Source organism: Magnolia sinica, chromosome 3, assembly GCF_029962835.1.
Source record: "Magnolia sinica isolate HGM2019 chromosome 3, MsV1, whole genome shotgun sequence".
NCBI classification, from domain to species: domain Eukaryota; kingdom Viridiplantae; phylum Streptophyta; class Magnoliopsida; order Magnoliales; family Magnoliaceae; genus Magnolia; species Magnolia sinica.
This window is the reverse complement of record NC_080575.1, coordinates 120,356,239-120,376,806: the sequence shown is the minus strand read 5'-3', so window position 1 is coordinate 120,376,806 and position 20,568 is coordinate 120,356,239. Positions and strand designations below refer to the sequence as shown.

At 40.5% G+C, this 20,568-nt stretch overlaps 1 protein-coding gene and 1 long non-coding RNA gene across 2 annotated transcripts; one reads left to right on the top strand and one right to left on the bottom strand.

Annotated features, from left to right (window-relative positions):
- The first annotated feature begins 1,171 nt into the window (after nt 1-1,171).
- Nucleotides 1,172-2,589, top strand: LOC131240992 (uncharacterized). The gene is made up of 2 exons (XR_009168914.1): nt 1,172-1,475; nt 1,647-2,589. It is a non-coding gene; the product is annotated as an uncharacterized LOC131240992 (long non-coding RNA).
- A 1,033-nt stretch (nt 2,590-3,622) lies between these two features.
- Nucleotides 3,623-5,712, bottom strand: LOC131240989 (peptide-N4-(N-acetyl-beta-glucosaminyl)asparagine amidase A). Its single transcript, XM_058239581.1, has one exon. The coding sequence runs from the start codon at nt 5,679-5,681 to the stop codon at nt 3,822-3,824; it is 1,860 nt and encodes a 619-aa protein (XP_058095564.1). The 5' UTR covers nt 5,682-5,712; the 3' UTR covers nt 3,623-3,821.
- Between the last annotated feature and the right edge of the window lie 14,856 nt (nt 5,713-20,568).

Here is a 20,568-nt window from a genome sequence, read left to right as displayed (position 1 = left end):
CTGAATGTTTGTTTACACTATTTCCTTGAAAATATTGGATAGTTTCTAGGTCAAAGTGCTTGGAAAAATTGGTTGGTGGGTTAAGTTAATCTACGGCCACTTGTAGGTGATGGTTCTCCTTCCACGGGGGCATGGGTAATGTTTGGAAAGGGGATATCTATCAGGGCTTTGACGACAAGAGGATGCTTAAGAGTGTGGATTTCCATATTTTTTAATGCTTTATTTGATGCTCCTTAAGTGAGTCACGAGATGAAGAATCCTTGTTGTGGGCTCATGCACTTGACTTCGATCGATGCAAGCATATACTATGGTATTTAGCTCAGTGTTTTAAGGGTGAAGCACTTCTTAATTGAGAATACTAGGATTTAGTCGCAAGGACATCACTAGTTGACACAGTGATGCTCAAGCATTATGAGGGCGTATCAATGTAGCTTTGTAAGCTAGGCATTCATTGGGTCCTAAATGTTGGCTGAGTGCAAACTCGGATTGGGTTGACCTATTCCTAAGAGGGGTAAGATTTCTAGTAGTTTTTAAAACTTTTTATGAGTTATGACTTTATTCAATGCTTTGGAATTATGAAAGTATGTTTGTTAAGGAAGAAACATACTTTGGTAATTTTTGTGGTTGAAAGCAATGATTAAAATATACAATAAACTAAGCTTCTGCTCTGTCAGTCAGTGATGTCAAATATCAGCATTTATTTGTTGTGGATTTTACATAGGGAATTTTGATCTTGGTAATGATTATTGTTCAATGTTTGCTAGTATCAGTAAGAGTATTAGCATTTATCTGTTTACATGGGTAATTTTGATCTCTCTCTCTCTCTTTATCTGTTTACATGGGTAATTTTGATCTCTCTCTCTCTCTCTCTCTCTAGTTTCCATCTGGAAGGATTGTTGATCTCCTACCTTCCCTCCCTCCCTCCTTGTGAGAGATGTTCTTTCAAGCAATGGAGTCTGGAATGTTGGTTTGTTGGATTGGTCTCTTCCTGCCGAGATTTTCAGTGGTACTGTCAAAACCGGTACTAGAGTTTCCAATGAAGAAGTTGGAATGATATGGATTTTGGCAGCTAATCGTGTTTTCACTGTGAAGTCAGCCTGGGAATTATGCAAAACTTGTCATGGACTGGAATTCTTTTCTTCATTTCTTTTTCTTCTCCTTCTCCTTCTTCTTCTTCTTCTTCTTCTTCTTTTTGGAAGGAAATTAAAGGACATTCCAGTTATGCCTCAATCCAGAACATGGGAGTTTATATGGCCTACAAAATGTTGCTATTATGTGACTTGTAATGTTGAAGATGTGGACAATCTGTAGAGTGATGGGAGCATGGCCAGTAAGTTTTGCTGATTTTTCAGCATTAATTTGGTCTCAGAGGCTGAAAACATGGCTCTTTATTGAGCTTGTCTGCTATGGCTCAGCCGGGTGTCTGTCCATTCCATATGAGGATCATGGAGACCGAAATTCCACGAAATTTGAAGGTAAGGAGAGTGGATCTCGGGGAATTATCAGGTATTTTCTCAATTGGATCAGATTACTGATCAGGAAAAAAAAAATGTTGGGAGGATCGCTATTTGCTTTATTCTCTTGCTTTGAGAAACATAAGGATTGGTATGAATCTTATAGCTCCTGAGAAAATTACTTTTACACAGGTGGGTCAAACCACGAATGGGCTTCTTGAAGTTGACTGTTGATGGGCCATCTCGCAGAAATCCAGGTGTTGCTGGAGGAGGTGGTATTGTTAGAAATGGTAACGGTGAATGTGTTTTGGCATTTTTAAGCTTCTATGCTAATCCTTTTGACATGGTGGCACAAAGGTAAAGGTTTCTTCTGGATGGGCTGAATGTTTGTAAATCTAAGAGGTTTTGCAATATTGCAGTACAGAGTGATTTGGAAGTAGTAGTGGAATTCATCTCTAACAGCCACATTGCTATTTGGTCAGTGTGTTAGTGGGAGTCAGTAAATCCAAATTTATGAGTCATTGAAATCTAGATTGGCGGTTCTCTGATAAGAAGTTGTGTGAGATTGATATAGATTCTTTCAATCTTTTTTATTGAATTCTTGGGGTAAGGTTCAGTCACCCCTTTTTGTTTCTCTTTTTTCATATTAATGAAGTTTAGTGGAACCATGCACCTTTGCCAAAAAAAGAAGAAGATTTGATTTAGGAAACTGATGAAACCACACTCTGAAAATTTGAAATATAGATTAACTTTCTATGGATTGAAAAACAGAATAGCCTACCTGATGGTTCGGATCTGATCTTCAGGTTCCTGAATTGATTTACAATAGCAGATTGAAGCTCCAAAAGATTTGATTTAGGAGAAACAATCACCAGTTGAAACAAGCAGAAGAAACTGAGAAGAGAAGAAATGGGAGAGGAGAGGGGAAAGATGTGGAGTCTCACTACAGATGTGACTCTGGGGTTTATATGGCCACCATTGCAGTTGATGAAAATTCCAACCATGTGATTTTATTTTGGCCCGAAGGCACACGTGTCTCCTGATTGATTGTCTATACATCATCGTCAACCACTTTTGTGGATGCTAGGATTTCAGTAGCCACTTGTAATTTGAATCAACCAGTGCCTTCCATTAAGTGTGCCCAAACTTGTAATGCTGTGGCTCAAGAGCCAGGCATCACTCATCAGGCATCCATCACATACAAAACAAATGGACAGTCAAAAGAAGTTTGGCCTATGGTTCACGTTCAATGTACTTGTGAAATAAGCTGGCATGCCTGAACTTGGGGACAGGGCATCCACATGATGGGGCCCTCCTAAAGGATGGCTTGGATCTTGCGCACGTGCACCATGTGGAAGCATGCATAGGAGCTGGGCTTTAGGCATGTGTGGGATTAGCAAACCTCATACTGAGTTTAGAAAATGTCGGATCTCCTAGAGTTAATGGTTACAACAAATGGCCAAAGGAAAACTAAGAAAATCTTGTATTTATTTATTGGAAATGCAAAAGATTCCAATTCATTGCTGCCTCAAATACAATTGAATGGCAGGTGAGAAATAGGAAAGATAACCAATTAAATAGTTTATGAAATGACTTCCATCTTCTCTGATTTGAATATTAATAGGTCCGTTGCTCCACGTTGGTTATTACATTAGTGTTTGGACTCAGTTCTCTAAAGCAATCCTACCTCGAGTTAGTAAATTCAAATGCACAAATAGTTGATGTTGAGAATGCCCACAATGATCCTAAAGAATGACATGATCCAATGCAAGAACTATAGAAGATCTCAATCCATTTATCCCTTTCCAGCTCATTGTGCTTGATGACAAATTCCCAAAGATGGTTTGTGAATTATATAGAGAACATTAGCATGGGCCCTAAGCGAGGATGACACACACAAATCAAGAAATGTTCCAGAAAAAAAGGATGGTTCATGAAGGAAACATCCATCCTTTCTTTCACTGAATTTCTAAGACCAACAGCATAAGCCTCCTTTGGTGGTGAGAAACATCCGCCAATATCCTTTATAAATAAATAATAATAATAAAAAACTTAAATTATGACCTCCTCGTTCAGAAAATAACAACTACAAAGTCAATAAACTTAATATCCAACTACCAAATAATCATAATCATCAAAGCCATTTGAAGCATAGAAAAAACAAGCCATCGAAGAAAACAGTAAAAATTCATTGACGGAACCATGAAAGGGAATCCAACTTGGGTAAAAAAACAAAATTACTTTTCACAATTAATTCCATGATCTGCACTAAATGCTTATTGGATCACACCACAATGCAGTGAGGAGATGCTTACCACGTATCTTCAATTCATCTAGCTAAGGAAGCATCAACCCAATTCAATGAATCTAATCCCTATTCTTTCGATCACGCAAATTGGACACTAGAGAGACCCGCCTAGTTGGAATGGGCAGCCTTCTTTTGGATCCAAATCTAGAGCCTAAGTGCGACCCCTTACTACAGAGCTCTCCCGATTCATCGTGAAGAATGGTATAATTACTACTACTAACATTCCTGAAATAGCAACCTTCACTACTATGGTATTCATATACTTGCTGTGTGCTCCCCAATCCACTCACTACCAGGTTTCCTTTTACAATCATAACACCCTGACCATCCTGCTTGTTCGAGAGAAAGCTGAATGAGAAATCGGGCCCCATTTCCAAATACTGATTCTCGAAGAATCCAAACGAGATGTTCGCAAATGAAGAGTAACTGCCATTGCCTTGATCAGCAGTATTGGTATACAGATATAGAGGAAACCTCTGAAACACTTGAATCGAGTATGAATCAGAATGCCGGTGTTTGGCATATACTCCGTGGCTGGCATCTATGGTCTGATCCACAACCTGCATATTCCCATCATCTCCAAACACCATAAAATTCTTGTAATCAAACCCTTGGAATGAATGTGTCGTGATCTTCCCACGGGATGACTTGACCCATCCAGTCGACGATATGGACCGACTTGCAGTCGTCACAAACGACCCATTTAGACCCTTGAAATGTGAGACCAGAGAAGGCTTGAATGGCTCTGCTTTGTATTTAATCAGCTCCCCGTTAGTTTTCACACTATTGCCATCCATCCAAAGGTGCAAATTCGCATCTACATACCAAACACTCAAACAATCTGTAACACTAAATCCGAATTTATGTCTCTTCCCATCCAAAATCTTCCCTAAGAATGGCGTGATCTCAATATCATAAGTCGGAAGATCAAAGGATCCAATACCCGTAATGGGACGCCAAAGAAGGGGATTGACGCCGCCAGTATAGATCACCGTAAAAGGCCAAACAGCCCCAACTACCTTGCCGTCCAAACTAACGACCACCTCCCTAAATGCGCCGTTTCCACCCACCCCAGTCAGATTATTCGCTTCTATATACTCATTAGGTGGATTGCTATACCAGAACTCGTCGCTGGAATGGAATGAAACAAACACTTCCAAGACAGCCCGGTACGTATTCCTGGGGACTTTGAATTCCTTCACCTGAACATCCGTTGAATTCTCAATCAGAAACCACAGCCCATCATTCAAAGGTAGATTCCGCGAGATGGGCAGTACCAAATCGGCCGGGGAACCAAACCCAAGTCCTGAATTCGCCCAATTCGGCTTACTTTCTTCCTCTGGATAGAAGCGGAACGTCACATTGACATGGTAGACTCCAGTGTAAGTACTGTCGACAAGGTTGCCAAGATAGACAGCGAGCTTTTGGGGGTGTTTAAGGAGGGAAGAGTACCTGGTGATGTCCTTTTCAACGGTCCAGATGATGCCGGTGGCACGGGGCTCAGCGGTGCAGGAGCGTAAGAGCTCGACGCCACCGAGCCAAACGCCGAAGATGCGATCGAACTGCCGGCCCTTGCAGTAAGCAGACCAAACGAGGGTGATCTTGGAGAAGGATTGGAAAGGGCAGTTGGAGGGGGGAATGTAAGAAGCTGTGACAGGGGGTTTTGTGTAGGTGGATGCGAAGGAGTGTTGGAGAATGAGAGAAGTACATGGTTTGGAATTTGGGGGAACAGAGATGGGTTTTGTGACTTGGAAGAAGATGGTGGGAGATTCTGAGGATTGCTGTTTGGGGATGTCTTGGGATTCCAAAAGCAGGGATTTGGTTTTCTGGAGATTTGCATAGGAAGGGATGAGGTTTTGAGAGAGGAGGAGAAGAGGGAATACAAGGAAGGAGAGTTGAGAGAGAGGAGAGGAAGCCATGAGTGGGAGATAGAGCGATGGGTTTTGCCAGCTGGAATTTATAAGATTCGATTGGATTCGTTTTACACAAGTGGGCCCCTTGAATCAGTGATCTATACCGTTGGTATTGTTGGAGATGATATGGATTATATTGCAATAAAGTTTTAAAGCTGGATATTCTATTTCTATCCGTCCGATCTGTGGCAGTAATTACGGATTGATGGTTTCTTCTACCTACCCGTCTAATTTTGGGAGCGGCATTCGGTTAGGTCGGGTTAATACCTGGTTCGAACAGGCTGTGACCGTGGGGCCCACCTTGATGTATGTGTTGTGTATCCAATCCTTTCATCTGTTTTTACTGCTCATTTTAGAGTGATTGTTTAAGAAATTAAGCAGATCCGACTCTCATGTGTACCACACCACAGGAAAAAAAAGTGATGATTTATAATTAAAAGTTTTTCGTGGGCCCCAAAAGTTTTGGATCAAGCTGATGTTTGTGTTTTGCCTCCATCCTCGCATGCGGGATCTTATCAACAGGTTGAATTTCAAATAAAAATTGTGGTGTGCCGTAGGAAGTTTTTAATGTTGGGCGTTCAATCAGCAATGTTTACTGTGGTGTGGTCCATCTGAGATTTTATCTGCTTCATTTATTGTTATGTAACATAAAATAATATGAGAAAATAGATGGACGGCGTGGATATACAACACATACATCAAGGTGGGACCGAATCCGCTCCCCGTAATTTTCTAGAACCGATCGAGGTTTTTCTACAATACATCCGGACGTATCGCCAATAGGATACGTCGGGACTCTAGTTTTTAGATTAGGGTCATGTTTAATAATCAATACCGTTAACGCGGTGGGCCTTACATTAGATGAAGATGTAAAAATGATCAAAACTCCTGTATTGGAAATATCACAACCATCTAATCATTTGACTTATTTCTTTAAAAATGGACGGTCCATTTAACATTAGAATAATCAGAGGGTTGAAGATTTCAATATGATATTTTTGGGGTTTTATTCCCCATCCATGGTGGGACACATCATATACACGGTTTTAGTAAAACCGGGAAGAGCGATGTTCCAACGTCTAAAGTCCCAACGTATTGTATCGCACTATACGTCGGATGTATTCTGCAGGGAGAAATTGACCACGGTAAATGCCACCTTTTACCCGGCCTCTTTTCATAAATGCAAGGGTATTTTTGTCTGCAAATAATATATCCGTACAAAATGATTTACTTTGCGAGAGCAATGTTTGAAAAGACGCTAGGTGAAAGGTGGCGTTTGCAGTGGTCAATCTCTCTTCTACGAACTGGTCGGCGATGGAATGACAGGTGAGCTACAGCGAGTGTACTTACCTGTTTGCACTCTCTCCTCACACGTGGATACGTGACATAGTTGTGGGAGATCAAAGCCGTTCATCAGATAGGATCCGATGACAGGATTAAAAATCTCAAAATATAAATCGTTTAGATCATCTTTGGTTTGCCATTAATGAACGGTTGATATGGATGGAGTTACGGTGAAAATTCAACCAGCATCTTACCTAAACCTGGCTTTCGGGACAATAGGTGAGGCATCTACTGTTGTTATTTGCGTGTGAACGGCTTGGATCTTAAAAGGTGATCCACGTTTCCACCTATCAGAGGAGAGGGGCCAGAAAGGGTACTTGGCTCGAGTTTGCTGTGGAGGAGAATTCTATAAATGTGGGGTCCATGGTTCGGTGATGTATAACAGCAGATGATTGAGCTGATGGCCCAGATGCGGATTGGGAATGCTGGATGGTATTTGAACCTATTTAAACCTATTTTTATTTGAATGCAGGATGGTATTTTATTTCACTCAAGGGGTTACCATTTTTCAATCTCGGAGATATCTGGGGGCGCTGTCCATCTTGATAAGGGACAGCGGATCGACGGTATGGATCATCCAACCATGCTCGACGTTGACTGAATCTGCATGCATTTGCTGACGATGCGACCCTGTAAATCCTCTTGTGTGAGTTGGGATGTTGCCGACGCAATCAAGTCATGGCTTTGCTAGGTAAGGGACTGACAGACAGCTATTCAAAATTACGTGCGAGAGGGGAAAATAATGTGGTAGAGCCATCTCTCTATATGACACGTGGCAGATGATGTATTGATCTGGTCAGCTGTATATAGGCACCAGGGCGGATGGATAACGTTTTTAAAATAATATCCATAATAAAATCCTATTCGTTACTTTTTCTATGCTGCATATTTTGCATACTTGACCTTTTGACTGTTTTTTGTTTTACACAGTCACTTTAATATCCAAAGTTCAGATGGACTTCATTGTCTAATAGGTACGATTTTTGAGACAAATCATCCATACTATGATTCTTCATATAAACGGACCTGATTTGCAAATTACCCTTACACGTGTACTGTCATGGAGATGGCTCTATCATATTCCCAAATTTTTTATTTTTTTTTCCCATAGCTCATTAAGTGGTTATGGCAGGAGCATCTACTTTTCAAACTAAACCTTTTTTTAAGTTTGAAATCACCTCTTCGTTTGTTGGAGAATGAAAATGTTTTTCTGGCATATCTACCCTTTGTATGATGGGCTTTTGTCTCGTTGGTAGAAATGAGTTTTTAAAAAGAGATTTTGGCCTACCAAAATTGAAATTCAGCTGATTTCTTGGCTGCTATGATCTTATTCATTTTAATTGAACGGTTGAGAACTCACATTATGATTCATATGTGTTAATTTTGACTATTTTCTTATGTGTTGTTTATATGTAATGAGTTTTTCCTTCAAACTTGAACCAATGATATAAAATTAAAACTTCTTATATGTACATGTGATAGACTTGCTTTACAACAATTTTATGGGCCCCAAATAAAATGTTGGTGGCTTCAAAACATAGGGCCCAAAGGTTTCAAGGTCTACCATTTAAAACTTGTTGGTGGCATGAGTTTTGAATGAAGCTGATAATTGTGTTTTCCTGCATCCGCTCCATGTGACATTATTTACAATTTGGTGGCAAATGAAAGTCATGGCGGGCCTTAGGAAGGTTTCAAGGGTGGATTTCATTATCTCCACTACTTCTTGTGGTGTAGTCCACTTGATTCTTATATCTGCAAGTTGCAGTTTGGTACTACCGATGCCTATGGGAGCTCGGGACAGGCTGGGCCTCTAAAGGGCGTCATGATGTATGGGTTTTATCCACCATCCACCCATTTTCCTGTGTCATTATAAGTTACAACTTAGGTTACAAGATTTAAAAAAATAAAAAATAAAAAATTAGAGAGTTCTAGGGCTAAGGGGCCATAGATTAGGGATTAGATGAATACTGTTGAAAACTTCTTAGAGGCCACGGAAGGTTTGGATAAGCTGATATTTGTATTTTCTCTTCATTCTGGTCTCTTTGTGACCTTACCAAAAGTTTCAATTGCAAATAAACATCACAATGGGCCCTAGGAAGGTTTCAACTGTGGGCATCATTAGCACAGCTTTTTTTTTTAGTGTGAGCATTGGATCCGCCTCATTTTGGGCTGCTAATCTAAAATGGTATGGAAAAATGGATGGACAGTTTAGATAAAATCTATACATCACAGTGCACCCTCAAAGCCTTAGCCTGTCCCAAGCTTGGGAGAGGCGAGGGTAGTACCCAATCTAGGTCCCTTTCCAGATCATCCATTTATGCATCTTTGGATGTTGGCAGCATGAGAATGGACTAAAAAACACATGATCCTTAGTTTTTTTTTTTTTTCAAAATATGTATATTTGATGAGGGAATTGTACACCATTATTAAACAATATCTATTTGGCCACCTACCTTAAAAAAAAAAGAAGGGAAATGGCAGCCTATCATGGCCCAAAACCAAAAAAAAATTAAAAATCTTTTTAAAATAAAAAACACTTAATAATGGTCTGAACTCTACTCACTAGAAGCTTGTTTGTTTTTTTTTTTTCATTGCCTGAGTGTGAACTACAACCGTAAAACTATGAACTATTGAAGAAGTTTCAACTTCATGCGATCCCAATAAATGGAAAAAAAAAAAAGAAAAAAAAGCTTAATCCAAATTTCTATGGCCCACAAGAAGCTTTCAATGGTAGATGCTGATGCAGTTTTCTTGTAGATCCTCCACAATGTGCTTTCCTAAACCTACACAAGAAAATGTGAGAGACAAAGGAGGCCCTGGCTTGTATAGGGGACTCTCCAATGCCTAAGTTAGGCTCGAGGTCTTTGAAGTGGGGTAGGATCTCTAATAAAAAGACCAATTGAGTACTAGGGTTTTGTGAATGGATCTCGTGGTATGGGGATTCTTTCCTGATATCTTAGAGATCTGCTATGATCCAATATCTTTCCGAGATTGTAGGTTCTTGCGATTGTCGAGATTTGGTCTTATCTCTCGAAGATCTTGGGAGAGATCTTCAAGACTTAGGAGGATTCTTTGAATCTGTAGTTCGGCTTTAAGTCGAATCTCAAGATGGGTGCTGAGTTGGAAACGAGTGGGTGTTGAGTTGAAAATGACTGATGCTGACCTGATCGACAGATTTGCATTCACCATTTTCGACTGTCAGTCGAACCGGAAGGTTCGTGTTCCCTTTATCTGGGTGTTGAGGCCTTTTGACCTCGTCAGGGGTACTGTCGATCTATGATCGTGTTATGACCGACCTATGGCCTATCCGTGACCAACCTATGACCAATCTATGATCGATCTGTAATCGACACGTGACTGATTTATAGGTGATCCATAACTGTCCTTTAGCCAACCTATAAATTAGGTCGGTATTTCAGCCACTTATGTGAGCTTGTAATTTCAGCCACTTATGTGAGCTTGTATGCAATCTCTTTCAGTATCCTTACCATTGTGTTGACCTCCTTGAAGGTTGATCTGTCTTATGGACATAGAGGCCTTATCAGGCTCATATTTCCTTGGGCCTATACCGGTTCAGTAGAGTTGGTCCATTCCGTAGGTCAACTTTTAGACTTGAAGATTTTTCCCCAACCGTAAACATTCAATCCCTATTGTTTTTGTGGTGTAGTCTACTTAATATTTTGATCTGTTTTATTTTTTTGAATGATATCCTAAAATGAGATGAAAAATAGATGACCGGCATGATAAAATACATACATCATGGTCCCACAGAGCTTCGAACCGTAGGGTCACTACGGAATCCGAGTCCCTTTGTGGTCCGGACCACGTCAGGTAGCGGTCCACCTTGATATACGATGTGACCACTTCGGCTAAAAGATTCGTCCATATAGTGGCCAATTGTAATTTTCCAACAAACGGAGGTTTGACATTAATCAGTGGTCTTTGGAAGTTCACCAAAATGAAGACAATCGCGGGCAAGGGATTTGTCGTACATCCACCGTTACATCGTTTGCTACTCTGTACTCCACGAAATGTGGACTGGTCTACTTTCCTAGTTAGGTCATCCAACATAGTGGGCCCACTTGATGAACGGTTGGGATGTCCCGCATGAGTGTAGGTGTGCGAATAAGGCCCAGGCGTTAATTACACACACTTGTGACGTCAGCAAATATCTCGTCTTTCCATATCCTGAGATTACAAGGAGCGGCAGTCAGGGACGGGGAAAGCAAGGTCTGTGGGTGAGGTTTGCTAGAATAAATGGCGACGTACTGGAAAACGATACGTGGGATCATTGGATCGGGGTCCTTTTCAAGTAAGTGGATTGGCGGGTGTACCACACACCAGCTATATAGCTGCTGTAGGTACGTGAAGACGAGCAGAGCTCCGAGTTGTACGAACGGTTCAAAGGAGATCAAAGTTACATAGCCCCGTAGTGATGTATTTATTATATCTACACCGTTCATTTATTTTTAGAGATCATTTTAGAGTATTATCCAAAAAAATGAATCATATCCAAAGATCATTTGGACCACATCACAAATAGCAGTGGAGCCGTTAAACAATTCGTAGGGCCGCCATAACATTTATTTTCCATCCAATCTGTTCATAAGGTCACAAAGACCTGAATGAAGAGGAAAAACAAATTTTATATTGATCCAAAACTTCTTTGACAACAAAAAGGGTTTCAATGGTAGACGTTCAATCTCCCATTGCTTTTGCAGTGTGGTCCATTTGATGGTTAGATATGTCTTATTTTTCTTTTAAAGTCTTAAGATGAGCTCACCAAATGGATGGACGGTTTGGATATAACACATACCTCATGATCAAACCCACAAAAATTATTGATCTCAATACAGGGCCGTATGTACACCAGCCAATCCGCTTCCCCTTTTCAATGGGAAACGGCTGGGCTGCTCCCTTGCCACCAGCCCTGTGGCTACTGGTTTTCATCTATTCCGTTCATTTTTTGTCTCATATCGTGAAATGATCTATGAAAATAGATGGACAGCATGGATGAAACACATATATCATAGTGGGGCTTATAAAGCACCGACCACCAGCCATTGAGTGGTGTCAAAGGGAGTGGCCAATCCGTTTCCTTTTCAATGACCCAGGCCGTTTAAGTTACTGGTCTCACCATGGACGGAGTGGAAGCGGATTGTGTATTGACGTCAGCAAATTTGGTGGGTTCCATCATGAGGTATGTGTTATATCCAAACTGTCCATCCATTTGGCAAGCTCATCTCAAGGCTTGAGTCGAAAAATAAGACAAATAAGAAGATCAAGGGGATCACACTGAAAAAGCAGTGAAGGGATTGAACGTCTACCATTGAAACCCTTTTATGGGTTATAGAAGTTTCAGGTCAATATGAAATTGTTTTTCCTCTTCATCTATGTATTTTTTTACCTTATTAATAGATTTGATGGAAAATAAACATTATGGTGGGCCCTATAAATTTTTTAATGGTGAAAATCATTATCCTCGCTAGGGGTGTACAGATCACTTGACTCGAAAAACCTCGATTCGACTCGACTCGAAGCTGAGTTTAAACTGATTTTTTGAGCTCGAAAATGAGTTCGAGCCGAGTTTGAGCAAGCCCCGACTTGACTTGATTTGAATCGAATCCAGCTCGAATCAAACTCGGATCGAACCAGTTCGGTGACTCGGTTACTTTGCCGCTGATGTTGCTCACCAACTGTTTGATGAAATGACTCAACGAAATGTGGCCAATGGCAAGGAAGGTATGTACATGAAATAAATACTATTTTTCTCTTTTGTTTTTTCTTGGTTTTTATGATGATTAGATGGTGTTTGATAAAATACTTATAAAACCATTGTCATTGTAAAACAGTGAGATTTGAAGTTGCAGTTTAAGTGTTTGTGAAATTGCCTCAATGGTGATCTCGGCTCAAACTCAGCCCGAGCTATTAACCGAACCTAGCTGAGCTAGCCAGTTAGGCTCGAGGATCGAGCCGAGCCGAGTTCAAGCTAAGGTCAGGCAGTGGTTGAACCGAGTCGAGCTGGAGCCGAGTCGATCTGAGGCCAGCTCGACTCCTCGCTGCTATTTTTGGTGTGGTCCATTTAAACTTTTGATATGACTATATATTTTCTCTGATGATCTAGAATGATCTGGAATAATAGATGAACAGTGTGGATATAATAAATACATCATTGTGGGGCCATGTGATTTTGATCTCCTTTAAACCGTTTGTACAACTCGGGGCTCGACAAGCGTCTGCGCTCATCTTCGCACCACATGTATCTACACCATCTATATAGATGGTGAGTCGTACACCGGCCAATTGGAAGGCTTACAGACGGAGCATGGCTTAAACCAGTCATATCATCTTAATCGTTTCATACCCATCTGATTTGTGATCGATCATTTGACGTTGAAAGAATGATGGCCAACCGTTCATATATCAAGAAATTCTAACGGCTAATATTGTCTACCTAGTGGAAGCGGATTGGCTGGTGTACCACACACCAGCTATATAGCTGCTGTAGGTACGTGTCGGCGGAAGACGAGCACTGACGCTCCTCGGTCTAAGTCATAGGAACGGTTCAAAGGAGATCAAAGTTACATGGGCCTCACAGTGATGTATTTATTATATCTATACTGTTAATCTATATTTACAGATTATTTAAAGCATCATCCAAATATTATCGGAATCCAAAAGTAATCTGCCGAAGCGGATTTGCTGGTGTACACCACACCAGTTATATAGTTGCTGCACTGACGCCAACAAATTCTGTAGGTCTGATCATAAGGTACGCGTTATATCCAAACCGTTTATCCATTAGGCGAGCTAGTCTTAAGGCTTGAGATGAAAAAAATAAAAAGAAAACAGATATAAATATCAAGTGGTCCATACTGCAAAAAGCAGTGGGGGATTAACGTCTATCATTGAAATCCTTTTTGAGGTCACCAAAGTTTTGAATCAATATAAAATTTGTTTTTTTTCTTCATTCAGGTCTTTGTGACCCTATGAACAAATTTGATGGAAAATAAACGTTATGGTGGGCCCTACGAATTGTTTAACGCTGAAAATCATTATCTCCGCTGCTATTTATGGTGTGGCCCAAATGATCTTTGGATATGATTCAATTTTTGTATAACACCCTAAAATGATCTCTAAAAATAGATGAACGGTGTAGATATAATAAATACATCCCTGTAGGGCCAGTGCTCATCTCACGACACGTACCTACACCAGCTATGTAGCTGGTGTGTGGTACACCAGCCAATCCGCTTCCCTTCCCTGCCTAGTATGAAAACGGATTGGCTACTCCCCTGACACCAGCCCCGTGGCTGATGGTCGGTGCTCTGTGAGCCCATCATATGTATTTGTTTCATCCATTCCGTTCATCCACTTTTACAGATCATTTTACGGTTTGATCTCAAATTTAGAGGGATATAAATCTCAGGTGGACCAAACCACATGAAAACAACAGCGATTGGATATCCACCATTAAAATCCTCCTAAGGCCCACTGTATTGTTTATTTGACATCCAATCTGTTGATTACGTCAAACAGGCCCAGATGAAGGGAAAAAACAAACATCAGATTGATCCAAAACTTTTATGGCCCCCAAAATGTTTTTAATGGTCGATGCTCATTCAACACTGTTTCCTGTAATGTGGTCCATTTGAGATTGGGATATAATTCATTTTTGGTCTCGTATTGTAAAATGATCTGTAAAAATAGATTGACGGCATGGATGAAATACATACATCATTGTGGGGTCCACAGAGCATCGACCATCAGCCATTGGCCGGTGTCAGGGGGAGTAGCCAATCCGTTTCCGCCTAGTATGATATTTGAGACGTATCCCATCTTCAACGAGACCACATTTTGAAGTCTGAATTTACGGACATGCAGCGGTGGATGTACGTATGAGTGTGATCTGCTGCACTCCGTTGGGATCCACCTTCTTATATCTGTTAATCCACTCCGTCCATCAGGTTTGAACCCTTATTTTAACTGTATATGCAAGTGATCATCCTGATCGATGACTCCTATGGGCCAAACTAATGTGAACAATGCAAAATTGCTCCTAAAACTTACAAGTGCACTCGTGTGGCCAATATGAGCTTTGGATCAAGCTGTATTTTTTTAATCTTCGCTTCATCCTGGTGACTTAAACTTGATAACGGGTTGATGATAGATATACACCATGGTGGACTCACATGCAAACCTATGGTTTCCCATCCCGTGGATCCCTTCGGTGTGGCCCACTTGAGTTTTCAATACGGCTGAGATTTTTCCCCATGGCCTAGAATCGTGAATCGAACCTGATGGACGGAGTGGACTTTACATAGACAAGATGATGAGCGCCACAGAGCTTGGGAGTTTTAAGGGTGTTATACTATTATAGAATGGCAGGTTTCAGTTCAACCTATCAGCCGTGTAGTGTAGGTGGGCCCACTCTCTTTAATATCATCCTACCAGATAATCGTAGCCATTTGATGGACATGGACAATTGTAATCATGATGTCCACACTTGAATCTGACAGTTTGGAACCACTGGATTATAAAATGGGAAAGATTTCAGGTCTATTCCCATCCACCATGAGGCCCACCATTTGAACCTTTTTGGTAACCAAAGGTGGGCCCTGCATCTGCAATTTCTTGTGCTGAAGAAAATCCCACGAATATCTTCTCTCTTGCTTCAGCCGATTGGGTGGTTGGGATTTCATGATTGGTGGCCGTCCTACCAACTGACAATGGACAGGGTTTCGATGGGCGCAACCGAAGAAAATGTACATCGAGATCTGACCCATGAGCTAAAGATGCGATTTGAAGCCCATACAAGCCCATGAGTATTAGAGCTGAAGGCCAGGAATAGGCCATTTGGTATTAGAGCTGAAGGGACTGGCACAACTGAGTCCTGTGGGTCGACCTACCAACCTAATGCAAACAAACCAGCAACAGCAAGTGAATAGACCAGGCCAGGACGAGCCCATTAGTCATTAAGTCAGTTCATCACCATTAAAAAACGAGCCAGGCCATTTTTAAAGAGCCTGTTTGGCCGGGCCAATCCCATGGGATTAGGAGGGATGGGATGGATTTTAAGGTAATGATGGTGGTGTCAGTGGATTGGTTTAAGATCCATGGGATTGCTATATCCCGGGACAAGTTCACTGGGTCTGTTTGGCACGCCTGGCATATCCCGAAATTTTACCTTTCAATCCGTCCAACCAAGGGATGGGATCAATTTTAAGGTAATGATGGTAATGTCAGTGGATTGTTTTAAGATCCATGGGATTGCTTATATCCCGGGACAAGTTCACTGGGTCTGTTTGGCTCGTCATGCATATCCCGGGATATCGCGATCCCATCCCTCCTAATACCGTGGGATTGGTCCGTGGGATTGGTCCGGCCAAACAGGCGACTTTGGCAAATTCATCCAGTCTCAAGTTGAGTCGCAACTCACGCTAGCCAGGGGTGAATTGGTTCGAGTAGGCTGAGGTAGGGATGAATCACGGTATCAAACCAGAAAAGGTCCGATTGAGTCTACGTTGACCCATCCATGCCGCATGAGACTTGTCCAAGTCTTTAAATCATGAGCAAGACCCACCTTCGAAATAAAGCCCAACCTAAGAAGAACCCAAATGGACTGGGATCTGGCCCGGCCCGGTCTAGCCCTAATGCACTGGGGAGTCCAATGAACAGATCCTCTCTTTTTCCATCCAATTTGTTTGTGTACCTTATAGCTACAAGAGATGGTTAGAAATCCTTTATTTTTGCAACCCGATCACTCTTTTAACTTTGGAATAAATTCTTTTTATCGGTATACCATTTCTTCTACACATTCATCTCCACTCCATAACAGAGAAAGAATAATTAATAGTTAGGATTCGTGAAAAAAAAAAAGGTCATTGATCCACTCACAATGCTTGTAATTAGAGTATACTGGACTACAACTCATATGACAAATATAATTTATGTGAATTGAAATCCCCAATCATATTTTATGCTAGTAATTAGAAAATATTGGAATGCAAAAGTTGTCTGGGTGCATGTAATCGGAATGCATTAAATAAATTAGTTTTAATACCCAAAATAAAATATGTAATAGTTTACATAATAATTGCATAAGCTTGTTGAAATATACACCTAAACAAAAAATTTTAAAAAAATTTCGAGACTTAAGTGGGCCATAAAAGTAGGCCCACTTTTGGAAATCTAACCTTCTCTGCCATTTGCATACCATATCAGGCTTTTTTAAAGAGGATTTTAATTCACGTGATTTGCTGCATTTTATTGTTTATTATGATTACCACTATATACCATCAACCAAACGGCCGTTCTTCTTCTTTCTCGTGTGCATCCATTTACCTAAGATTACAACCGTTTACTATCAACCAAACAAACATCTTAAGGAAAAAGGTCTCCTTTTCAATCCGCTCTTAATCAATACCTTTGCCTAACCGGATGGATGGTCTGGATCGATTATCTGAGTATCCAGGTTATCCATGCGCGAATCATGTTTGTTAAATAATCTTCAATCTCTTTACAGAAAATTCTGGAAAATAAAAAAATATCTTAACATCGAGGCCAAAATCATGTATTACGTGTTTATGGTGATAGGAGCTGATGATAATGACAGGCCACCATACGCACACAGCATGAATCATCCATAAATATGTGGTGGACCATTGATGAAGGTTCTATAATCGTGCGTGTATTACGGGACTCGTGGGAAAGGTATGATCTATTGGTCTGGTGGCAGCCCACCAAACCAACATGCCGAATTGCCGATTGCCATGGACGCGTGCCAGGGAGCCATAAGCAAAAGAGGGTACCGTGTTCCACCATCATTATTTTGCAATGGATCGTTTTTTCCTGTGTCGCGACTCAGCAGTCAGCGTCACAAGCGTGTGTTGCTACTGGGACCCACATGCAAAAGTGGTTAGATAATCTGAAGCGTTCATTCTGTGGCGTTGTTTTTTGAATGACCTGTAATCGAATCCCTTGTATGAGAAAAATGATCTTCACCGTTTCCTTCAAGAGGTCCAGATTCAGGTGCACATGTTAATGGTAATAATAAATGGTTGGGCTTAGGATAATTTTAGGTAAGACCAGATTCGCCCATTTATTAAACAGGTCTGGATCCAAATTTTAGATCTATATACCCTTTTACTAGTAAACTCTATTGGATCCCTTCATAGATGATGGGTAAACTCCATTGGATCCCTTCATAAATGATTTTAGGTCCGGTGGTATTGGGAGATCCACCCAGGGCCATTTGTAAATGAGTCCGGTCTAACAGATGTGGTTAAGGGATATTCAAACCCTGAACAAGAATAATTTATAAACAGGTCTAAAGGGTCTAGTTAGATATAACGGGTCTAGGTCACCTTAATTTTATATCAAAATTAATTAATGCCAACTAATAATAAAAATAAATTTAACAACTTTTCATAATAACAAAAATAAATAGACAGGGCAGATTTATCATAAGCATCATGGTGGGTTCCACTTAGCATCCCAACGCAGGAACTTCCTGTGAAAGCCTTTTATATGACATCCACGTGCATCCTAATTCACTAATACCATCATCTTCAGCCCATCGATTCAAATTCTGTGGTAGCCCATGTTTTTAGTTGAACAGGGAGTGGATTTTTTGTTTTCCCATGTCACGTATTAAGGTATGCAAGCATTCTTACTGAGTTTAAAACCGGGTCTAGATGGGTTTGAGTATGGACGGATCCCTTGTAACATAAATCAGACCCGTTCATTTACTAAATGGGTTCGTGTTAGGTTGAGTCAGGCCTAATATAAAGGAAACGAGATCCTAACTCGTTTAGTAGGTGAGTCTGTTCTTAGACCCAGCCCCGTACCATTTAACAAATGGGGGAGATGTGGGTATGCCATCGAGTCCACTAACCCATTTATAACCCTAATAATTATTGAGGAAAATTTTGAAACTCTGACAAAGTGTGATAGATGATACTGTAGATGTACCATTAAACAAAAAATAAGCTTATTTAATTATCTAATTATTGAATTGGTGGACATTTACTGGACGGTTAAAAATGAAAATATTGCAGTCCTATTTAGGCAATTAATTATCTACTAATAAGAGGTCACGATTGTACAACCAATGTGATTGTGACTTGTTGACACGGACTGGGATTCCATAGTTTAGAACACAGATGTCCGTACTTTGTATACCTGACAAAACTCTGTGAGCACTATCATGATGCATTTGTTTTACCCACACTGTCCATCCATTTTCCCTGATTATTTTAGAGTATGACCCAAAAAATGAGGAAAATATGAAGCTCAATTGGACTACACTACTTAGAAATAGTGGGGATTGAATGCTTACCATTGCAAACTTCTTAGAGGCCATAGAAGTATTGGATTGACCTGATATCTGTGTTTTCCTTTTATCCATGTCCAACTAATTTTATGAACAGGTTGGATGATAAATAAACATCATGTTAAGCCCTAGAAAGGTTTCAATAGTACGCATCATTACCTCCTATGCTTCCTATGGTGTGGTCCACTTGTGCTGCCATTGATAAAATGCATACATCATGATGGGCTGATAGAGTTTTACCACGTATACACACAATGTAGGTAATGTATTCTACACAATGCAATCAGAGTCCTGTGGCTGTACAAGGCAGTATATGTCATGCGGACATCTCTGCATGCTTCTTAATCAAGTGTCATATGCAGCTGGGTCCTTACTCTTGCTCCGGTGGTAGACTCTCAAGAGTTTCAACACCTAGTCAAGGGTACAATGTGAGTGTGTTAAAAAAAAAATAATAATAATTAATTAATAAGAGCCTCATATCCAGCTTTGAGGGGTTTCAACATGAGGTCTTGGTTTCATGTCCTTACCTCAGTGGTAGAATTCGATAAGTTTCAATACGTTGTCTTGGGTTTGAGACCCATAGGTGGTGAAATCCCACTACGGAGTGTGTGAGTGTGTGTAAGCTGCGTGTGTAAAAAGAAAGGAAAAAAAAAAAAAAAAAGAGAGAAAAAAAAGAAGAAGAAGAATGCATCATATGCAACTAAGTATCATGATACTTCTAAATCTCTTCTTGGTAAAGTTCTTTGTCCCGTCTCGACTCGCTAGCTTGTTCTCACTTTGTAAGCGAACCCACTTTGTATGTGACAATAAGGCATTCGTGTGAGAGTGTGGGTAACTAGAGCTGCATATCAGACAATTCTCCCTACTTGAGTTCTGTCTTTGAAAAATGAGCTAATACTATCACAGGGGACACACACATACAAACAAAATGAAATTATATACAGGTGAATTAAGTTGACCAATTGTCTTTTTCATGACAGGTCTAGCACACCCGGTGATATAAGATCTTTGATATTTTAGGGGGCGTTTGTTTCTCCGTTGACAATGATAATTGACTTAGATATAGGTAATAATTATTTACCCTTGTGTGACCACATCACTTACATTTGGCGACAGTCATTATAATTTACCATCATTTGTTTTAGTAGAGCATTGTAAAAATACTAATACATTTTTTAGCGCGCCATAACACTTGTCCACAACTTTGCACACGTA